We start from the raw sequence: 22,798 nt of genomic DNA, 5'->3' as shown, positions 1-22,798 counted from the left end.
AATCGTTTCCCCTGGAATATTAACAGTGATTTAAGGAGTTATATTGTTTTCATCCCCCCTCACACACACACACACAAAAAACTCATAATAGCCAAAAAGTTCATAATGTTCTGGTCCATAAGAATGTATATGTACTGAAAAAAAATGTGGAATTGTTTTTATTTTAATCTCCTTCATTTTCTGTTTCTCAGGGGAGAATCAGCTGTTCTGGCCACTTGATGGTACAAGGTTTGCCCCTTCGAAGTCGACTAACAGCTGCTGGTCAGTCTCACAGGTAAAGACAGTAAGAATCTCCCTTCTCTAGCCCCTCCCAAGCAGCCACCCACCACAATGAGCACTGAAGTATCTGGTCTACAGATTGTCGACTAATGTGTAGTCCTCCACCCGCAGCATCAGCATCACTTGGGAGCTTTTGTTGCAAATGCAGAATCCCAAGCCCCACCCAGACATACTGATCAGAATCTACATTTTAATAAGATCCCCAGGTAATTCATAAGCGCATGAAATATGAGAAGTGTTGGTCCACGGCACACTTTTAATGGTTCAAAAATTGCAACCATCAGTAGCACCTGTGCACATAATATATAAATCAGACTCTCTGAATTAAATTACCTTGTCTTTAAAAAACAGAAACCGTTAATGAGTATATGCATACTGATAAAAGATTTCTGTTGTTGTTATTGTCTCCAATATAACAGCTGTCTCCAACACAGCAACTGACTTTCCTCCTCTCCGATTTTACTAAACACTAAGAAGAAAGAGCCTGGCTTTCTCTTGAGTCTTGGTGGTGCCACAGAGTCTTAGCAAAGCATTTCATAGTTGCTAACATGGATGAATTACATTAGACTTACCAAAGGAACAAAAATAGTGACCCATGTTTCAGATACAGTATTTTACCACCATTGCAACTCTACCTTCTCCTTCAGTTTTTTTTTTTTTTTTTTTTTTTTCCCTTCTTCAAGAACAGCTGTTACTGTGGTCAGTCTTAACCAGTTTAAGTTCATGATCATCTTTAATGGTCTGACATAATTTATTAGTCAGGTTAAATTGTATTACTCAGAGACACAAGGATTGCAGCTGCCTTGTTCTGGGTGATAAACAGGACTTCTCTTTTGGCTCTCATTTGAGGTTCAGATTGAATACTGATTTGTTTATTCTGAAACTTCTGAACAACTGGTCAAACCCAAGGCAAGGGGAGCTGAGTCACTTAACCCAGAATGACTTCAGAGAGAAAGAAGCTAAAGCCTGATTATTTGATTACAGATCTCACAAGATAACCCTACAGTGGGTGAGATGCTTAGTACTTTGCTTTTTACATCAGCTCCACACTATTATTTATTATCCCTTCATGGTCCAGCCACCCCCACCCCCCAAAAAAATCTTTCTCCGGGCCCGAGAGCCATGCCTAAATGTCTATACTGTCATAAGTTCTGAAGCGGTTTCTGTGGGTAATGCCTGAACATGCTTGCTGTTTTAGAGTAAGGTCCCGAGCGCAAGAAAGAGACAAAGAGCCCCTACAGGAACGATTTTTCCGACCACATTTCCTGCAGGCTCCTGGGGATATGGTAGCTCACGAGGGGCGCCTCTGTCGCCTGGACTGTAAGGTAGACTCTAGTACACCATTCTTGGTTCCAAATCTGTTCATATTTTGTATTTGTTTGTTTGTATGCACCTATTTTTGTTTGTATTTGTTTTATGGTTGTTGTTTTTTCGGGGAAAGGGGACTGAGGAACAGAGAGAGAGAGAGAGAGAGAGAGCACTTTTTTGCCCACAAGGTTCTTTTTGGAGCATTTAATACCAGACAAAAGTATTTCATAAAATCTTTAAGTGTTTATATCTTAATAAAAATTACACTGATACTGTACCAAGTTAACTCTATGCTTGTAAAGACAACCAAAGAGGTGATGTAATTCAGACACTTTCCATATGGTACCTGGAAGGTCTTTATTACCATAAAGGCATAAGGATGATGTTTTCATCCTTGAAGTGAATTGCTGTGAGGTACAGCCTTTGAAAAAATTATAGTCATGAAAAGATGGCTCCAAGGCAGTTTATGAAAACAGAAGCTGATTTCTCTTACTAGTCAACATCCATCACCTTTAGCTAGTCTACATTCTAACTCTTCCACCAGAAACTAGGTTCAGTTGAACAGTATGAATATTTCTCAGTATGAACAGTAACTGAAGTCACCCCTTCTGTCCGAACGATGTAGAATGCTATGGAGATTTAGACACAAATTAGTAAAGGCTTAAGGTTAAGCATTTATAGAATCCACTTCTCTAGGTGGTTCTTGCTCTCCCATTAGTTACCTAAATAATATTTGGGATTAACTTCTTCCACCCTAAACCCTAAAAGACACCCATGACTGGGTCCCATCCCCAAAGATTCTGATTTAATATAGTAAGTGGGCATCAGGATTGTCAAATACTCCTCATGTGATTATGACACACAGCCAGCTTTGAGAACGCTGGTTTAATGTCTGTGCCTTCCTTGGCTACCTCTTGCTTATTAGGTATGTAAGCAATATCTCTGAAACTGATCCCACAGGCCTATTTTATCTATCTATTTAGCTTTTTAATTCTTATTCATTCTAATCTAGAATAGAATCATGACCTGAATTGGGGTCCAAATACTATACAGTTTAAATGCATACGGCCACCCACCTAGACCCCTCTTGTCCCGATGTTCCTGAGGAGAGGCTTCTCAGCACTGACGTTCTGTCACTATCGATGTGGTGCCAGACAAGGATGAAGAATTCAGCCACCAAATAAATCTGTCTGTCCTCAGTCTGTCATTTGCCTCATCTGTCCTGTTGTTTGTTAGGTGAGTGGCTTACCGCCTCCGGAGCTGACGTGGCTGCTCAATGGCCAGCCTGTGCTCCCCGACACCTCCCACATGATGCTGGTCAGGGAGACCGGAGTCCACTCTTTGCTCATTGACCCGCTCACTCAACGTGACGCAGGGACCTACACCTGCGTTGCTACCAACAAAACAGGACAGAATTCCTTTAGTCTGGACCTCACTGTAGTAGGTAAGGTTTGCTGCTGGGACCCCTAAACAGAACTCCCTCCAAAGTGATTGCGGAAACATGCAGAGCCTCTGATGTAATTCCTTAGTCCTTTGCCCCACCGAGTCTCATCTTAGTTTCTCCTTCACTGTAATAAGGGCCATGTTTCCTACGTTGCTTTCGAAAACATATCAGTAAGCTAAAAACATAATATGGTACTTTGTGTATATCATGCTTGCAATAAATGGTAGTCATTGTAATTACCAATTGACTATCACAAATTCAGGTCACTTGCCCTACAAGCTCATCACTCCTGGAACACTCCAGGGTCTCCCCCCCACCCCAAGCTTCCATGCCTTTGCATCTGTGGTCCCTCTACATGGAATGCCCTTCTTTGCCTAGCAACCTCCTACTCATTCTCTAAGACTTAATTCAAATGTCACCACAAAGGCACAGTGGATCCACCAGGTTACATCCTCCTCTGTTTCCATAGCACTTAGTAAAGGAGAGACTCTTACAGCACTGGTGGCTTCGGTGTAACTATTTTCCCTTTTGCCTCCCTGAAGACACCATGAGCCTCTGAGGTCAGAGATTCTGACTTGTTCTTCCGTGTATCTCTGATGTCTGACTCAGTGCCTGGAACGTGGAAGGCACTTGAATCTATAACTAAACAAACAAACCCTAACCTTATAAGATGATGTGAACAAAACACTGTCACAGATAAGGACAAAAAGTCATTGTCACCTGGGAGGTGCCAGACCCTCGGGGCAGTAGTCCAGCCAGAATTAGATTTCAGAATGTATGAAATCTTGTGCTGGGCTTTCTCCCACCCTCGTATGGCCCCTGAAGGAAATCAGGGTAGCTTCAGAATGCTAATCCTCTCTCTAAGCTAGTAGCTGTCTCCTCAGTATAGTTTTTTCTTTTTCTCATCCTTAATTCCATCTCACCAACAGAGTAGGAAAAGCTCATCCTGCAAGGATACGTTGATTGCAGCTTTTACTTTTTTCCCACTATTTTGCTATTGACTAGGGAACCCTGAGATATGAGGTAGCTTTGCCTTAATTGGTTCTGTGGGGGGAAAAAGCCTCCTTAGGAAGCATAATTTGTGTGTGTGGTTTTTTTAAAATAGTATATTTCTTTCAACTTTACTGTAGCTATAAAATTTTTCAAGATAAAAAGTTGAGGGAAAATTAATATATCTTCTACAAAATAAACTCCTCTAAAAAAGAAAAAAAAGATATATTTAGTACATATATTGTTTCTCAAAGTTTACTGCTGAGCAATAAAAGAAACTCCCTCAATTCCACACCTACCATATGCATCCCATGTGTGTGACCCAAATCCTTGAGCGTAGTCCCTCATAAGATAGGCAGAGACAGTTTCCTCATTTCTTTTTTATCAAGCTTCATTTCCGGAGCTTTTATCAAGGCAGTGATCTTCACTACGAGGCTTGAGAAGTGTTCTAAAGAAGAGGTAAAGGTGGGTAGGTGCTCACTCTGCTAGACTCCAGAACTGTAATTTGTTTGAGGCATGGACCCCAAGGCACTTACTCTTCAAACTAGCACTGACTGCCCTTCTCTCATTCAGCCAAAGAAGTGAAGAAAGCGCCTGTAATCCTGGAGAAACTGCAGAACAGCGGTGTTCCCGAAGGCCACCCGGTGAGACTGGAGTGCCGCGTCATAGGCATGCCTCCACCTGTGTTCTACTGGAAGAAAGGCAACGAGACCATCCCCTTCACCAGAGACAGGATCAGGTACAGCCTCCACCCTCGGTCAAGTTCAGTGAGGCTTGTCAGGCCGCCCAAATAAGTCTGTAGCCTTTTGAATCTGGTTTCTTCCACTTAGCATAATGTATCTGTTTCACACGTTACTGCGCTTATCAAGAATTTATTCCTTTCTGTTGCTGAGGGGTAGTGCATTGTACACATGTCCCACAGTTTTAAAACCTTAATTTTTAAGCTTAAAAAGGTATGAGGAATTTATAAAGATCGTGCCTATTTTTTGTCATGTGTCTTCAGTCATATTAGCACACAGAAAACCTTTTGACGGTAAAAAGCTAAAATAAAGTAAAGCAAAATAAAATATTAAAGTAATACTCCTTCTCCATCCATCACTACATGGCTGTTTTTTAAGTAACTTTAAGGATACAGTTTCTTAAAGTGGGAGCTTTCCTTAATTCTCCCTAACCATCCTTCATTCTTTGCCATTTTGGTTTTATGCTACAAAGGCGGCTTATGTACAGAAATTGCTACTGAGAATTATTTCTTCACAGTAAACTGAATTTGTCCTAGAAAATATTGGGTTTTACAGAATTTGGGCATCTAAAAAAGTCTATGTACATATAGGTCAGGATTTTTCTCTGGTAAAATATAAGCAAAAACAGAGAATATTCTTGAGTTAACACTTCAGTGTAAATTAATGAAACGTGTCAAACACAGCCTGAAATTCTGGTGTAATTATCTAGGATTGCAATATGCAGTCAAGGTTAGTTAAGAACTACTGACATAGAGAAAACAGAAGGAAGGAACATGCTGATTTGCTCCTGAACTGTATTAAGCTAAATGCTGCACATGCCCAGTTGGATATATTAAGAAATACCCCCTCCACCCTAAAGACTGCATACAAAAACTATTAGAACTGATAAACAAATTCAGCAAGGTAGCAGGATACAAGATTAACATACAGAAATCTGTTGCATTTCTTCACACTAACAATGAAATATCAGAAAGAGAAAGTAAAGAAAAACAATCCATTTTAAAATTGTATCAAAAAAAACAAAATACTTAGGAATAAACCTGACCAAGGAAGTGAAAGACTTATATGCTGAGAACTATAAACACTGATAAAGGAAACTGAAGATGCTACAAAGAAATGGAAAGATAGCCCATGCTCTTGGATATCCCAGCGTGGTATTGGCACAAAAACAGCCATATGGATCAGTGGAACAGAATAGAGAGCCCAGAAATAAACCTACACACCTAGAGCCAATTAATCTTCGACAAAGGAGGCAAGAATATACAATGAAGAAAAGACAGTCTCTTCAGCAAGTGGCGTTGGGAAAGCTGGACAGCCGCATGTAAATCAATGAAGTTAGAACACTCACTCACACCATACACAAAAATAAACTCAAAATGGATTAAAGACTTAAATATAAGACATGACACCATAAAACTCCTAGAAGAGAACATAGGCAAAACATTCACTGACATAAATCATACCAATGTTTTCTTAGGTCAGTCTCCCAAGGAAATACTGTAGAAATAAAAGCAAAAATAAACAAATGGGACCTAATGAAACTTACACGCTTTTGCAAAGCACAGGAAACCATAAACAAAATGAAATGAAAACCTACAGAACGAGAGTAGATATTTGCAAACAATGCGACCAACAAGGGCTTAATTTCCAAAATATACAAACAGCTCATACAGCTCAATATCAAAAAACAAACAACCCAATCAAAAACTGGGCAGAAGACCTAAATAGACATTTCTTCAAAGAACACAGCCAGATGGCCAACAGGCACATGAAAAGATGCTCAACACTGCTAATTATTAAAGAAATTCAAATCAAAACTACAATGAGGTATCACCTCACACCAGTCAGAATGACCATCATCAAAAAGTCTAAAAATAATAAATGATGGAGAGGGTGTGGAGAAAAGGGAACCTTCCTACACTGTTGGTGAGAATGTAAACTGGTGCAGCCACTATGTAGAACAGTATGGAGGTTCCTTTAAAAACTAAAAATAGAGTTACCATATGATCCAGCAATCCCACTCCTCGGCATATATCCAGAAAAAACAAAAACTCTAATTCAAAAAGATACATGCACCCCAATGTTCACAGCGGCACTATTTATAATAGCCAAAACATGGAAGCAACTTAAGTGTCCATCAACAGATGAATGGATAAAGAAGTTGTGGTGTGTATATATATATATATATATACACACATATATATATATACACACACACACATACATACATACACACAATGGAATATTACTCACCCATAAAAAAGAATGAAATAATGCCATTCGCAGCAACATGGATGGACCTAGAGATTATCATACTAAGTGAAGTAAGTCAGACAGAGAAAGACAAATATCATATGATATCGCTTATATGTGGAATCTAAAAAAATGATACAAATGAACTTATTTACAAAACAGAAATAGACACACAGACATAGAAAACTTAATGTTACCCAAGGGGAAAGGGTGGAGGGAGGGATAAATTAGGAGCTTAGGATTAACAGATACACACTACTATATATAAAATAGATAAACAACAAGGCCCTACTGTATAGCACAGGGAACAGTATTCAGTACCTTGTAATAAATCTATAATGGAGAAGAATCTGAAAAAGTTATATGTATAACTGAATCACTTTGCTGTACACCAGAAACTAACACAGCATTGTAAATCGACGATACTTCAATTAGGAAGGAAGGAAGGCAGGAAGGCAGGCAGGCAGGCAGGCAGGCAGGCAGGCAGGCAGGAAGGAAGGAAGGAAGGAAGGAAGGAAGGAAGGAAAGAAAAGACCCCATCCATGCTAACAGTTCATCCATCTCTGGCCTCTCGTTTTGGTCTACTCTCCCCTAGCTTTTTTACAAAGTTCTTGCAATGTCCAGCCTGGTTCGGAAAAGAGATTTTTTCTGTACTTTGGTTGTGACAAGTGGGAGTCCTCCTGGGAGGAGAGTGGAGAGGTCAAGAACAGGTCTCCGCCATGGCTATTGAGCCTCTTCTTTCCACCTTCAAGCTTGCCTCTGATGCTTGCTTAAAGCTGAATCCCCTTCCCTCCTGCTAGGGTCAGGGAGGGGAGGAGAAGCACTGCACTGGCTGATTTGCCCGAGTTTCCCGGAGCCCTAAACTCGACAAGGCCGCTTCTGCCCCCAGATACAATACGGATATATTCTTTCTTTTCTCCAGCATGCACCAGGACACAACTGGGTATGTCTGCCTCCTCATTCAGCCAGCCAAGAAATCAGACGCTGGATGGTACACATTGTCAGCCAAGAATGAAGCTGGCATCGTGTCATGCACTGCCAGGTTGGATATATACGGTAAGTGTAATGGCATCGGTTGATCCGTCTGTGACAGGGAGCTTAAAAATATTTTTGCGGGGAATTCTCTGGTCGTCCAGTGGTTAGAACTTGGAGCTTTCACTGACTAGGCCCCGGTTCAGTCCCTGGTCGGGGAACTGAGATCCCGCAAGCCGCAGGGCGTGGCCAAAAAAATCTTTTTTCTTTTAGGATAGGTGTAGTATGTTTTCATAAATGAATTGGTTAGATCATATTTTAGTGCTTAAGAGATGGATTTTTAAAGTCATTTTATCCTAGTCACCTCAGGCTTTTGTACACTCTTTCATTTCACTATAAGGTTAATCTTCTTCCAAAAGAGGTTAATTTTTCTGTACTTCTAATACTAGGAGTTACAACTACTTCAGAGTGTACATGCGCTTGTACTTTTAATTACCCAGCATCTTCAGGCCATCTCCTTGCTGCCATGGGTCACCCACTGTAACTCCCTCCCCACTGCGCGTCATTCCCCAGCCATACCTCCACCCAGCAGAATTTTCCAGACCCTATTCATTTGTTAATTAATTCCACAAATATTTATTACTCCAATCTCACAATCAGACTAATAATAGAGAGCTGTCCTAATGATACTGATATCAGATGACTTTTGTACAGTGACTTGTAATTTATGAAATGGTACCCTAAGATCCTCCTAAACCCATGAGATTATTGTAATTGTTGTTACCCTCATTTAAATGAGGAAGAAACGCAGAGACTCAGAGAGATTAAGTGACTACAGCTGGAATGCAAATCCAGGTTTTATATCGTTCCTTTGAGCCATGTTTCTAGTTTTCAAAAAGATTTAACAGATTAATCTTTATTAATGTATTTGTGTACTCTACTCCTGTCCTCTATAATTTTGACATTAACTGGTATTTTTGAAGACATATTCCTTAACCCAAAAGAGTAATCCTTTTCCCCCCCCCCCCCTCTTTTAAAAGAACTAATTTGTTGGCTTAATAAGTTTCTTATTCATTACTGGTTTAACATGATTAACCAGAATAACAAATAAGAAACAGTAACTCTGCCTAGAACCTGAGGTCCCTGCTATTTATAGGTGCACACCAGGTACACCCGCCCCCCCTTTTTCATCTTTTTTCCTTTTTTTTTTTTGGCCGCGCCGCGCGCCATGCAGGATCTTAATTCCCCCACCAGGGATCGAACCCGTGCCCCCCTGCAGTGGAAGCGCGGGGTCTTAACCGCTGGACCACCAGGGAAGCCCCGGGTACCTCCTTTCTTTGGTACCATACAGGAGGGGTCTTGGCCTGCCATTTTCCCTAAGTCTAATATTTAGAGAAAATATACAGCTTTCTGGTTATTTTCCTTAATTCGTGGACTAGGAAAGAAATTCAGCCGTGAGGGACGCTGGCTCCAATGTACTTTCCCCTGGGAGGATCCGAGGAGACACACGCCAGTGATACGTTTCTTAATCCAGGCTAATGCCTTAACCATTTCACCCACTTCACCATGTCGGAAGGAAACAGGTCTCCAACTAAGAAACTCGTACCAATAAGCCCTGAAACCGATGGCTCTGTCCCAGTCCCGCTCATCCGCGGCGGAGTCCCCAGTTCAGTTAGTCCCGGCTCACCTCTCCCCTGGCTCCCGTCCTGATTCCTCAGCACTAACGACGCGAAGCGCTGTATCCTCAGCTGGGACGGGGGAGTGGGGCAAGGCATGGAGGATTTGGGGGTAAAATCAATCCCGTACGCCGCCCCGCAATCACTTCCTACCTGTCCGAGGAACGGGGACAGTAGGCATCCCTCTGTCTTCGAAAAGAGGGCTTCTAATAGTACCTGCTGTCAGGTTAAGGTGTCCGAGAGGGCCAGGAAAGGCTAAGGGGCGGAGGGCGGCGGGGAGGGACTTTAAACCAGTTCATGGCTGCCTTACGGAGTGCCTGCTCTCTTGTGGAATCGCTGTAAGTTTTGTCCTGTTTTGTAGCTTTCCAATTTTGATTTTATCAATTCACTCAGAGGCATTTAGATCCCGAAAAACTAATTCAAAAGAATGAAATCAACAAAGGACCCGTTTATCAGTGGGAATGCTACAAGGGTCCATAGCTTCGTAGGACCCAGAGTGTCAGCATTCCCCACCTGGTGCTTCCCCTTCTCCACAGCAAGCTTCTTGGAAACCTCATGAGAAGACTGCTTGGTAATTTCTGAATCAGTGACAACACACAGGACTGAGCAGCTTGGATGGATATTTCATTCAGGCCATGTTCAAGCCTAAGGATCCTGGCTGCGAAAACCAGGGTCCCCTTTGGACAGTGCTTGGTGAACGTGGAAATTCTAATATTCTCTTTTGTCCCCGAACCATGGTTGATTGCACATGTTACTTTTCAGTCTTCTTGCTGTAACTCATTAGAACCTGATTAGGACGGTAGGTAGGTAATCGCTGATTAGGGTGATTAGGTGTGCAGTCAGAGGTCTGGACTCATCTTTTGGCTTCCATTTCCATAGATTTCTCATCTCCACCTTCTGAGGTGCCCTGCCTTGAGAGCCTACCGCCCTCTCTACCCAGCAGACTCCATGCTAGGTCAGGAGAAAATTTTGAGAAATCACCCTAGTCACCCACTCTTCCTTCTTACAGCCCCAGATTTTACTGGATTAGAATCATAGGGTTTGGAATTAGGGGATTAAAAGATCACCAGCCCAATTTCCCTCTTCCCGACAGGGAAGGAGAGATTTTATTTCTCTCTTTTACAAATGAGGCATTTCAGACCCAGATATATTTCAATGTTTTACTAAGATCCCACAGAAAGTGTTGGAATGAGGACAGAATGCACCCCTGCCGTGTACCTGCTAGACTGTATTCCTTTGATTGTAACACATTATTTGGTCCATTTTCCAGCTCAGTGGCACCACCAGATCCCACCACCCATGTCTGTCCGGCCCAGTGGCAGTCGCTACGGATCTCTCACCAGTAAAGGACTCGACATTTTCTCTGCTTTCTCCTCCACGGAAAGCACAATGGTGTATTCATGCTCTTCTCGGAGTGTAGTGGAGAGTGATGAACTTTAAGAATGTCTGGGTGCCTGCTGTGTAAGGGGGTGGACTGTGGAGGGGGAAGGAAGACCAGCCAGATACGATGGTTTCCAAGCAACTGGATTTGAGTAAGTTCCCGCTCTGCCCGACCTGTGGCAAGGAGAGCTTTGAGTAAGTCAGCTGGGGACTCTTGCAGTCTCAGCTCAGGGAGAGATGGAGGGCTGTGCCTTTTAAGATTCCAACAAAATGAGAAGACGATACAGACGAACCAAAGATGTCGTGCAGCTGCCATCCACTGCTTTGGGAAAAAGCTAGCATGCTTCCCTGCCCCCTGCTGCGTTGGGGTATTCAGGCCCTTCTAGGAGCAATTAGGGGCCAGATGCTTGGGCTGAGAGGAGTTGGACAGTAGTGACCTTAGGAATCACTAACTCACTAAACAATGCAAAGGAAAAAGGCAGGGGGGTCTCCACCACCTTTCATTGATTGCATCCATAGCAGTAGTTTCGGTGGATTTATTAAATCAGCTTCTACTTAGCACTAGGAGTCTGTGCCATACAACTCACATACGTGGAGAAGCACTTTTGATTTGCTTACCCTGGGTGTACTGAGCCACATAATAAAGTGCCAAAATGTGATTGAGATACCAAAAAAAAAAAATCACTGAAACACTAAATATTGCACAGTGCACTTATTCTATAGCCAAAACAGGGACCCACCACCCTACCTGCACCATTTCCTTTTGGATACAATGGTGAGTGGTTTTTCTTTCTGACTACATATATATATATCCCTAGGCTCTAGAACTAAAGGGTTGTTAATAAACCAACCAGAAGGAAATCTTCTGTGGGGTCACTTTTAAAACTACAAGCTTCAGTTGCCACTTGCAAAAATATTCAGGCATCATCATCATCTGCCCATAGAATATTGACTCTCCCGCTTCTCCCCTCGCCCCAAAAGTCTGCAAGTATATGAAGCAGTGAGAAAGGAAGAAATGCAAACCAGGAGGGGAAGTGATGGGAGAGTGGTTTTTGTTTTCTCATTTGCCCAAGCAAAAGCAAAGCAGTGGCTGTAGAAGGAGAGGTCTTTAATAGTTGTGAACTGCTTTGAGATCATTAGCCAAATTGCATTTTCTATACAGAAAATATTATGCTAACTGAGAAAGCGGGAGGGACAGAGAATGTGCATCTTTATTCTAACCCACTAATTCAAAGCCTGCCTCTCCACTTAAGGAATTTTTAGACTTAAGTTCACTGTGATATCCCAGTGCCTAGAAGAGTGCTTAGCACAAAGTAGACATTCGATAACTATTTGTTGGATGAGTGAATCTTATATTAGAGAAATCTACAACGTATGCACCAGTCAAAAAATTGCCCTAGGGATGGTCATCACGGCACAGTTTGCTCCAGATTCACCAGGGAAATGAATTGGAGTGTCTGTTACCAACTCCTTGTGCCCAAGTCCTTGGTGTTCTCTGAGCCAGACATCCTCAGCTGGCATCTTACTCAAGTGAACAAATAGTAATTGCTTAGAAAGGCTTGAAATTTTCTTCACTTCAAGGCAAGGATTTCCAGTATAAAAATAAATTCATTCACTCAAAAAATCATTTGTGTGTCCACTCTGTATAAGACGCTATGCTAGAGACTATGGGCCATACACAAATATGTTAAGACACAGTCCCTGCCTGCAGAAAGTTTATAATCTAGTGGGGGAGGTAAGAAAAAAGGCATGTCAAGTGCTGCTTCTTTGGGCAAAAGTCTATTTTTTATGAAAGGGAAGTTTCTAGTACTCTTCATCCTATATTTTTCATGACTCTAAAATCATCTTAATTATTTTCAATCTTTATTTCTTAATTAAATAAAATACCATAAGTTACATCCTTAAGAAATAAAGATTTCGGCCAATTATTTAGCAGAATTATTAGACTTTTTCCTTTCTTATGTATGCAGGAACAATAGTAAAAGTATAGGCAACTGTAATGAAATTGAATGCATTCCATACAGAATGCATCCTGTAAAATATTCTGTTTCTATATTGGCTTCTATTATCAAATCTCTTTATGACCAAAGAGCATTTTCTAACTCCAGGATTGCTTCTCCACAGTTGGACACCCAACCTCCTCATCACATCTATTAATGTAAGCTCTAGACAGTTCTCCTATGAGAGGATATTCTTCATCTCTATATGTATTCACTTTCTGAATATTTTTTATCTGTTGTTTTACAGTGCTTAACACAGAACTGATAAATATTATATTTGGCCACTAGATGGCACTGTCGAACCTAAAATATAACAAGCTTTAAAATTCCTCGAACTTGAACTTCTAGATTATGGTACAGGAAAGTTTCTCAACCTCAGCACTCTTGACATTTGGGGCCGGATAATTCGTTGTTGTGAGGGACTATTCTGCACGCTGGAGGATGTTTAGCAGTATCCTTGGCTTCTACTCACTGGATGCCAATAGCAGAGCAACCCCTCCCCAAGTTGTGGCCACCCGAAATGTCCCCAGACATTGCCACATATTCCCCGGGAGGCAGGATCCCCTTTGTTGAGAACTACTGTGTTGAACAAATCCAAATTCTATTGGAATTCAATTACAACGAGGAATACTTAATAAGAAACTTTAGTTCTGCTGGATATGTTTGGACTCAACATATCCAAAATCAGATTCATCATCTTCCCTTTCATTCATCATCCTAGTTTAATGATTTCTATTAATGGCACCATCACAGTCCTAGTAATCCAAATAAAGAGTATCCAAGTCATTTTTTGCTTCCTCTAATCAACTGACAAATCATGTTAATTCTAACTCGATTATTTCTTTTATATTCAGGCCTTCCTTTCTGTCCCCCTGTGGTTCCCCAGTTCAGACTTTCATTACTTTCTTAATTTCCCTCAATTTTTCTGACTTCAACCATAATAAGAGACTTCTAATTGGTCTTCCTGCCTCTAGTCCTGCTTTTTCTCCCATTCAAATCTAGCTGAGATCTCAGCATCAGATCATTCTTCCTGAAGTACTGCTCCAGTCATATCATTCCCCAATTTTCGAACCCCCAGTGGCTCCCTGGAGCCAACCCAGGCCAGCTGTTGTGTCCTGTGCTATTCAAGCCTTGCTTCAATATGATCCCAAAGCTTTTCATCCATTACTCAGAAAACACACCCAGTGCACCAGCAAAGTTAACACAGGCCTCAGCTTTCCAGCCACATGGCTCTTTTTTGCCTCCCCCTGGAAGGCTTTCTCCCCAATCCCCACCTACAGAAATCTTACCTGTTCCTTAAAAGCCATCTCAAATGCTAATTTACTGCCTCTATGAAATATTTTCTGACCGCCCCCCTCCCCCAGACCCCAGTAAAATATAATTCTACTTTTTTTGAAATCTTATAGCAAATTTCTTGAATCTGGAAAAAGAGAAGATTAATTTGTATAGTATTTTATATAAAACACAGCCTCTATATACCTGCCTGTCTCTCCCCTTGCACTAGGCCAGTCTTGCCTGCACTAGATTTTAGCTACTTGTTAGTAAGGACTGTGTCAAAAGTTTGCCTTATACAGAGTAGGCACTCAATAAATATTTATTGACCTAAATTGAACTTTAAAATTCTATGTAAGTCAGTATGTTTCCATATAAAATGAATTGAGTCTAGAGCAGTGGTTTTTAACCTTGGCACACTAGAATCTCCTGGGGAACTTTTAAAAATCCCAATAGCCATGCCACAACCCCAAATCACTAAGTCATAAGTTCTGGGGTTCTGGCATAGGCATCAGTATTTTTAAAGCTTCCCAGGTGATTCCAACGAGCAGGTGAGATTGAGAAAAATCATTTTATTACCATGATTTGATCACAGAACTTACCCTAAGAGGTCCGAAGGGATGCAGATAGCACAGGCTGTAGCGTCGGTGTCAGTGAAGAATGTACTTCCTCCTTGTTGCACGTGCAGTGCATGCCTGGAAAGTAGAAATAAACATGCACTTTGGCCTTATGAGACCCTACTATTTTGCACTACACTCGTTGGACATGCAGCATTCATGAAGCCCTCAGAGAAATCTCCAAAACTGCAAAAATGGACCGGCGAAAAGAGGGAAAGTTGGTACAATCCTTCTGGCCCTTTTTTCAAAAAGCTATGCAGATCCCATAAGCACCCTTCTTTCCAAACAAGTGAAGGGCTTTTCATAACTTGGTTAGTCATGGAAATGGGGATCAGAGGGAAAATGGAGAAAGAAAATGCAGCATGAAAACCAAACCACCAAGCAGCTAATAGAAGAAAGACTACTTCCTCCTTTTTTGTGTCTACGTGTCCAAGCTACAGTGTCTGTGGTCCTTTCTGCTTCTATCCCCATTCCGTGTTTTTCTCCGAGATGCCCTGTGCCCCATGTTCTATAATCCCCCATGCTGTAACCCATCCCCTCTCACCCCTTCCCCACAACCTGCCAACATGCTTCATGCTCCAAAATGACCTAACTCCTGCTCCATGCATCTTGGCTTAGTGGTCAGAAGAAAGCAGTCCAATTGAACAAATCCTGAATGCCTGAGAGTCTTTTAACTTCACAGAGGAGCTGTGCTTTTAAAAGCATTTGCTTCCTTACTTCCATCAACTTCTAATAGATGGAACTGCTGGCAAAAGGAAAAAAAAAAAATCAGGCTGGGAGGGGAGGTCTAGAAAACTGAGTCAGGCATCCAAATTATTCTGGTTGATCACAGCCTCCTCCTGTCCTCTTCCTCCCTACACACTCCCAAAGAACCTTCCAAGCTGAGATCCTGGCCTGAGTCTGTTTGTATATGGGCTATTTATAAGTTGGTTGTAAACTCAAAGGCAAATTTACTCATAATGACCTTTATTCAAGGTCCCTTCCGGGGTAACCTGGACTCAAAGTATTTCCACTTAATGGTAGAGTTGAAAATCACTGGGCCTCACCAGGAAGATGAACAGATACTTAGATTGCAATAGAGCTTGTTGAAGTCCTTTTCACCACTGATTGCCTTTTCTTGTTTTAAGTGGATCAGTATTTCAGAAAGTTAATTACTGAAGCATTGCTTGAAGAATGCCAAGCATCTTCTAAACTTTGACAATGCAGTGGTCATCAGTATGCTAAAAAAAAGTTGCTACTACCATGTTTTTTAAAAAATCTGTGCGATGCAAAAAAAAAAAATGCATATTTGTTAAAAATGTTTGCCTCCTTTTTCTGTCTAATTATATTAGTTAGCATACTTGGTGCTATAGAACCATAAACAGGCTGTTTTTTATTAATATGTAAGTAATGGCCACTTCGAACTCCAAAGAGCAATAGCCTTGAAATTGCAAGAAACAGAGAAAGAACACACTTTTCAATCCTCTGAGAATTGTGCCATAAATGCTGAGAGTAAGCAATAAAGAAAATTGCTGTACTGTAGAGGCATATATGCTAATTTGCTAGAAGATTTAACATACAAGTGAGTAGAAAATGTTTCCCTAATAGTAAAAACTAAAATATTTCAACATTATTTGATAATAAATATTTGACAGTTGACATAAATGGGCATTTTTCTTTAAAATGCAGAAAACAGTGCTAGTTTCCAGGTTTAAAGATTGTTTTTTTGATGATGATTGAACTGATTTTTTAATGTACAGATACATACATTTGATACTTAAAAGAGATTTTTTAAATTATTCAAATTGTAAAAATTACCACATACATTATAACCTGGTCAGATATCTCTAGAGGAACAGAAAGATAACTGGGTTTTAGTCTTCCTAAAATATCCAGCAAGTCCAATAAACTTCTCATAGAATGTTTTTTACTTTCTAAGATAAAAATTCGTTCTACCTCCTAACTGAAAACAGGGACACATTAAAATGAAACTTAAAGATGGAGGTGGCAGGGTGGGGGGTGCTTGACCAGTTTCAATTGGAAATTAATGGAGTTACAAGTATAGTTTTCTTAAAGTAAGAAGTACTTTAATACCCACTAAGAAACATGAATGATTTTCATATAATGTGGTAAGAATGAATTGCTCAATGTTCCAAAATTCCAAAGAACCTAATGTTTCTACATATATTCAGTGAGTTATCTGCAAACTGGAGACAGATTCCTATAATTTCCCCACAATTAGTGGTGCAAGAATCCAGTGAACTACATTCTAGTATTGACCATAGCAGTCACTATCAAAAGATTACTAAATGTATGTGCACACAGTATAAACAGATTTACCGTTTTTTTTTTTTTTTTTTTTGGCTGCGTTGGGTCTTCGTTGCTGCGCGCGGGCTTTCTCTAGTTGAGGCAAGCGGGGGCTACTCTTCATTGCGGTGCACGGGCTTCTCATTGCGGTTGCGGAGCACGGGCTCTAGGAGCACAGGCTTCAGTAGTTGCAGCATGCAGCCTCAGTACTTGTGGCTCACGGGCTCTAGAGCGCAAGCTCAGTAGTTGCGGCGCACAGGCTTAGCTGTTCCGCAGCATGTGGGATCTTCCCAGACCAGGGCTTGAACCCGTGTCCCCTGCATTGTCAGGCGGATTCTTAACCCCTGCACCACCAGGGAAGTCCTGTTTTACTGTGTGTTTTAAGGAGAGTTAAAACCCTGAAATAATTCAAATGAGATAATTTGAGTGCAACTGTATTTTTTAACACACACTGGTTAATTAACTTTTACTTTCTCAGTATTTTGATTTCAGAGATAACCATATCCTCTTTTCTGATTAAATTTCACTTAGTTTTTTCCAAGCTTTAGCATTAAGTTTCATGACCTACTCTTCTCTCTCATTATCTTCCTGTCAAGATAAAAATCTATAAAATATTTAATAGCATTAGGAGAGCTCCTTATGTCTAGGAATTCTCAGGTGAATTCCTATAGGGATTTTAATCATTCAGATGAATTTCAGATATGTTGTCTAATTTTGCTATAACTCTGGAGTCTCTGTTTCTTTATCTGTGAAATAAACAAAATATCTGAGACTTTCCCAGGATGGAGGGTAGGATAAATAAATACTTATGAAGTTTACTGTAGAGACCCTTTAAAAAAGTGATAGCAGGGGTTTATTCATTCCAAAGAAAATGGTAAAAATATTTTTCTCCAAAGTAAGTAATCTGTTTTAAAAGTTCACATTTCTTCCCGGTCCCACTACTTTGTATTTCCTGAGAAGGGTAGTACACAGTGGGAGAATTTCTTCTTCCAAGATGCTATGTGGTTGAAAAAAATCTGGAGAAAAATTAAATAAATTCAAGAAATATCCTATCTGCTTTCTACAGGCAGATTCCAGGGAAATTTATTTCAACATAGGCAGAATAGCCTAAGGGAACTCAGAGTCCTGCGTCTATGATCGAAGCTAGTGGAATGACTCCGAAGTGCACAGAGAAGTAGCAAGAGAGTCCCTGTATTCCTTTCTGGCTTACGCAGTTCAGGACAACTCCATTGTACTTCTCTAGGCTCTAATGAAGAAACGTTCCATACTAGCATGTCATTAGCCTTATGTTGAAATGAATCAACCTTAGGATAACAGATGAATATGGACCCTCAAAAATGAACATATCCTTTGGTCTCTGTTTTCAAATTCTTAGCTACGTCAAGTCTGAATTTAAACTCCATGATTCATTTCAGCCATGAGAACTGACAAAGTTCTTGTGCCCGAAGGCATGTGCACACACACACCCAGACCCACACCCACACACACACACACCCACAGCTAACAATTCAATCATGGTCAAGGGACACATGCTTTTCCTTTCTCTTCCTGCATGAGTTCTTTCCACTTGAAAACACACCAGGCCCCAGAAGGCTCACAGACATGATATGCTTCCATCTCAGGAAGCTAGAGTCAACTTATTTTCTAAAGTACCTTTTTGGTTATTGAAATCCTAATGGAAGAACTATTATAGTAACCATTTTGAAATGTGTGAACTATATAAACTGTATATTTCGTCTCTATTACTAGAAAGCAATTAATGGATCTTGGCTTTTATTCCTTTCCTCTGCATCGTGCATGTTAGATATTCTTTGGAAATGAAAACCAATGATCGCTTAAGCCAAAATGTTTGTGAGCATTTACTGTGTCTTTCTCCAGGAAGTATATGGTATTGTATTCCAGTAGCCCACATCACCTCCATGACACCCGTTGCTGTTTCCTAGTTGTGCTTTCTTAAAGATTTATTGGAGGTTGTGTTTTGTTTGGAAACTTTGCAATTAGAAAAAGAAAAATTAAGAACCAGTATTTAATTCACCAGGATGTTTTAAAAAGCAGTTTAGAGGATGTGATGGACTGTTTCTTTATTCATTAAATAAAATTTTATTTATTCTCAGTAAGTTATTGGGTTTGTTCTGTTTTGTGGTTTGGTCCCAGACTTTGTATGTGAGATGGGTAAGTTCTTGCTCTCAGTAGTTTTTTTTCGGCTTGGGTATTTTGGGGATACACTACCAGTTTGAAACAGCAATCCAAAAGTCCTGTGTTAATGCAATGAAACACTCTTTAAAGCTTGCACCGTCTAGTATATTCATGATCAGAGAAAGGAATGGATATACATGTGAAAAGGTTGGTCATATATTTATGGTCTTATATGTGCTTTGAAATTTCTTTCACCCACAGGTAGCAAAAAGAGATATCTTTAGTGAAACCTAATCAGAGAGCAGAGCCAAATTCAGTCCAAAATAACACTTTTACTCTAAGATGGCAAAGTTTAAGTAGTGAACTGAGCCTTAATTGTTGAATCCTGCAGCGCTATTAACCACAACCCAAATACATTCCATCTGGCTCATATCCAGCAGAAATTTTAGATCTTCATTAATATAATGGTCACCTCATTAAGAAACTGGGTGTAACTGGATGTTAAGAAAGATAGCCTAATCCTTCTTAAGATCTGCAAATACAAAGCCTGTGACATCAATATAATCAGTTTTTGGTAATGAAGTTAATGGTGTCATAGTAGATATTGTTTAATTAAGCAGTTCTCAACCCCGTCAGCCAGTTAGAATCACCGGGAGAGTACTGAAAAAATATCTATGCCTAGGCCTCACCTCAGAGCAGTTAAATCAATTCTTGAACTGGGGGCTCCAGATTTGGTATATTTTTCAAGACTCCCTACCTGAGATTCTAATGAGCAGTCTGGGTTGAGAACCACTAGCTTAGATGGCCTTTCCCATCTTGAGAGCCCCATTCATTTGTATAGGGTTCTTCAAGACTTCTGACCCTGGGGTTTGGCCTCAACCTGCAGCTGGCACCTAGGGAGAGCTCACATATAATAACTAATGGGACTCAAACCCTGCCTGTAAGTCGGTCTTCTTTTATTATTTAATATCTCTCTTAGGAGCTCTTATGGCACATATTTCCGATGCTATACTGTTGAAGCATTCAGCTACACACTGTTCAGGGCCGCTTATTGATTAGTACATGTGTATTCTTCTTGGCTGCCTACACAAGGACAAGGATGATGTTGAAGAAGGCAGGGTATGGGTAGATGCTTGATAACATTTGTTGATTTCTTAAGAAAAGGAAGGCCGAATAAAAGAATATTTTTGAATTTCAAAATGTTCTGTTATCAAACTAGAAAGAACACAGATTTTCAAAGGTGAGACAATATAGTATATTGTAGCAACTTTTAGGTTGCTTGGTAATCTGAATTCTATTATGTATAGTAATAAATGAACCTTAACTCCACAAATATTTTACATTTGTTTTATCCAAGCTCCTAATCCATAAACCATGATGGATTCCCCAACATACAGTTTGAGGACTTTTATCATAGATTGGATTTGATCACTGAGACCCATTTACTTTTCCCTCAAATATCTTTCAGGAAAAAAATAGTACATCAAGTGGGGTGGAAAGCTTAGGAATTTGGTAAGAGCTAAGTTGCTTCCAGAGATTTCCAGACCACGGAAATGGGCAACTAAAAGCATAACAGTTAACAGATTCCCACTCTTTTGGGGGAATGGGGATGGGGGAGAAGAGGCATAGGATTAGAATAGCATCATTTTAATTAAATTGTTTGATTTCATTAAGAAATAGACACAGGGCTTCCCTGGTGGCTCAGTGGTTGAGAATCTGCCTGCTAATGCAGGGGACACGGGTTCGAGCCCTGGTCTGGGAAGATCCCACATGCTGCGGAGCAACTGGGCCCATGAGCCACAGCTGCTGAGCTTGCGCGTCTGGAGCCTGTGCCCCGCAACGGGAGGGGCAGCGATAGTGAAAGGCCCGCGCACCGCGATGAAGAGTGGCCCCCACACCGCGATGAAGAGCGGCCCCCGCTTGCCGGAACTAGAGAAAGCCCTCGCACGAAATGAAGACCCAACACAGCCAAAAATAAAAATAAAATAAATAAATAAAGTAGCTATTAAAAAAAAAAAAAAGAAAAAAGAAATAGACACAGATGTAGAGAACAAATGTATGGATACCAAGGGGTAAAGGGGGCAGTGGGAGGAACTGGGAGATTGGGATTGACACATATATACTATTGATACTAGGTATAAAATAGATAACTAATGAGAACATTATGTATAGCATGTTCTCTACTTAATGTTCCCTCTTAGTTCCCTCTACTTACAGGGAACTCTACGTAATGCACTGTGGTGACCTAAATGGGAAGGAAATCAAAAAAAGAGGGGATATATATATATGTATAGCTGATTCGTTTTGCTGTACAGTAAAAACTAACACAACATTGTAAAGCAACAATACCCCAATAAAAATTAATTTTAAAAAAAGAAACTGCTGTTAAGTTGATAAGCAAATATATATATTGCATGTTTATCCCTGTATGGTTCTCTTTTGCAAGGTATTTACAGTCCAGAGAGAGGAATGTGCACCCTACCTAAAAAGAGGACTAACCATCTGAATACATCTGTGAGATCCTCTCTGATTAACACATTCTATTTTAGCACTGATTTTATTTCATTCTACAAACTTCAGAAACTTACTGGGGTTACTAATGACGCATTTTAAGTATAAATAAGTAGAGTATTGTGCCCAAATAGTGAGGAAGGCAGGTGCCCTTAGGGTTGCCATAGCCCGGAAGGCAGGTGCCCTTAGGGTTGCCATAGCCCCAGTACCCACTGCAGAGCGGAGTAGGACCAGACAGTGGTCTGGGCATCATCACTTCTAGAGCCGTGTTGTCTGCTGGAACTACAATGTCTTCTAAGAGCTGCTGAAGTCAAGAGGTTAAACATTTTATTCTCTAATTTGCACCGAGGAAGGAAAGTCCTGAGCACACCTCAGTTTCTTATTAACAGATATCAGAAGGAAAGGGAAATTCAGCGTTAGTCTCTCAATGGATTTCTAGTGATACACTTGTGATTTTGTAAGTTTTAGTTTATGGGGAAGATACTTCCGCTCATTACAAACCAAAAGGATTTTGATAATCAGGGATAACTAAGAAAGTAAAAATTTTGATGAAGACTCTGTGGATAAACGGCAAATAGGTGGCTGTGCCTTGATGTTAGGTGTTGGAACACATAATAAAAGGGTTTGGGAAATGCTGCTTTGGTGACTTGTGACAAGCTCCAAATGCATAGAGCCTTGCTTTTTCCAATTATTAGCAAGACATTCTCTCAAAAGCGTGCAGTGCTGTTGACCAAGTCGTTCTTTACATTAAGGGCTTGGTTTATTCATCCAATGGTTAAGCAAATTTATAAATAGTAATTCAAACCAATACCACATATATTATATTTCTCCTTTTTTGATTAGCCTTGATGGTAGTGAAGCCCTTATTGCTCAACTGGTACTGATTAAAAGAAAATCACTTCCAAAAGCCATATATATATATATCTATACACAA

At 40.5% G+C, this 22,798-nt stretch overlaps 1 protein-coding gene across 3 annotated transcripts in view; it reads left to right on the top strand.

Annotated features, from left to right (window-relative positions):
• MYPN (myopalladin) overlaps positions 1-19,332 on the top strand; it is an 81,910-nt gene extending 62,578 nt beyond the window's left edge. For 2 of the 3 annotated variants that reach the window (XM_082424399.1, XM_082424400.1), the window contains 6 exons: positions 192-274; positions 1,478-1,604; positions 2,824-3,031; positions 4,595-4,760; positions 7,937-8,070; positions 10,933-19,332. In XM_082424399.1, coding sequence (XP_082280525.1) covers positions 192-274; positions 1,478-1,604; positions 2,824-3,031; positions 4,595-4,760; positions 7,937-8,070; positions 10,933-11,102 — 888 coding nt within the window. In that variant the 3' untranslated portion in view covers positions 11,103-19,332. Of the gene's footprint in view, positions 1-191; positions 275-698; positions 1,415-1,477; positions 1,605-2,823; positions 3,032-4,594; positions 4,761-7,936; positions 8,071-10,932 lie in introns of those variants that run through there. The other variant, XM_082424401.1, reaches the window with a different exon arrangement.
• The last annotated feature ends 3,466 nt before the right edge of the window (positions 19,333-22,798 follow it).

This window comes from Balaenoptera physalus (assembly GCF_965194825.1).
Source record: "Balaenoptera physalus genome assembly, chromosome: 14".
Taxonomy (NCBI): Eukaryota; Metazoa; Chordata; class Mammalia; order Artiodactyla; family Balaenopteridae; genus Balaenoptera; species Balaenoptera physalus.
This window is presented reverse-complemented; position numbering and strand designations above follow the sequence as displayed.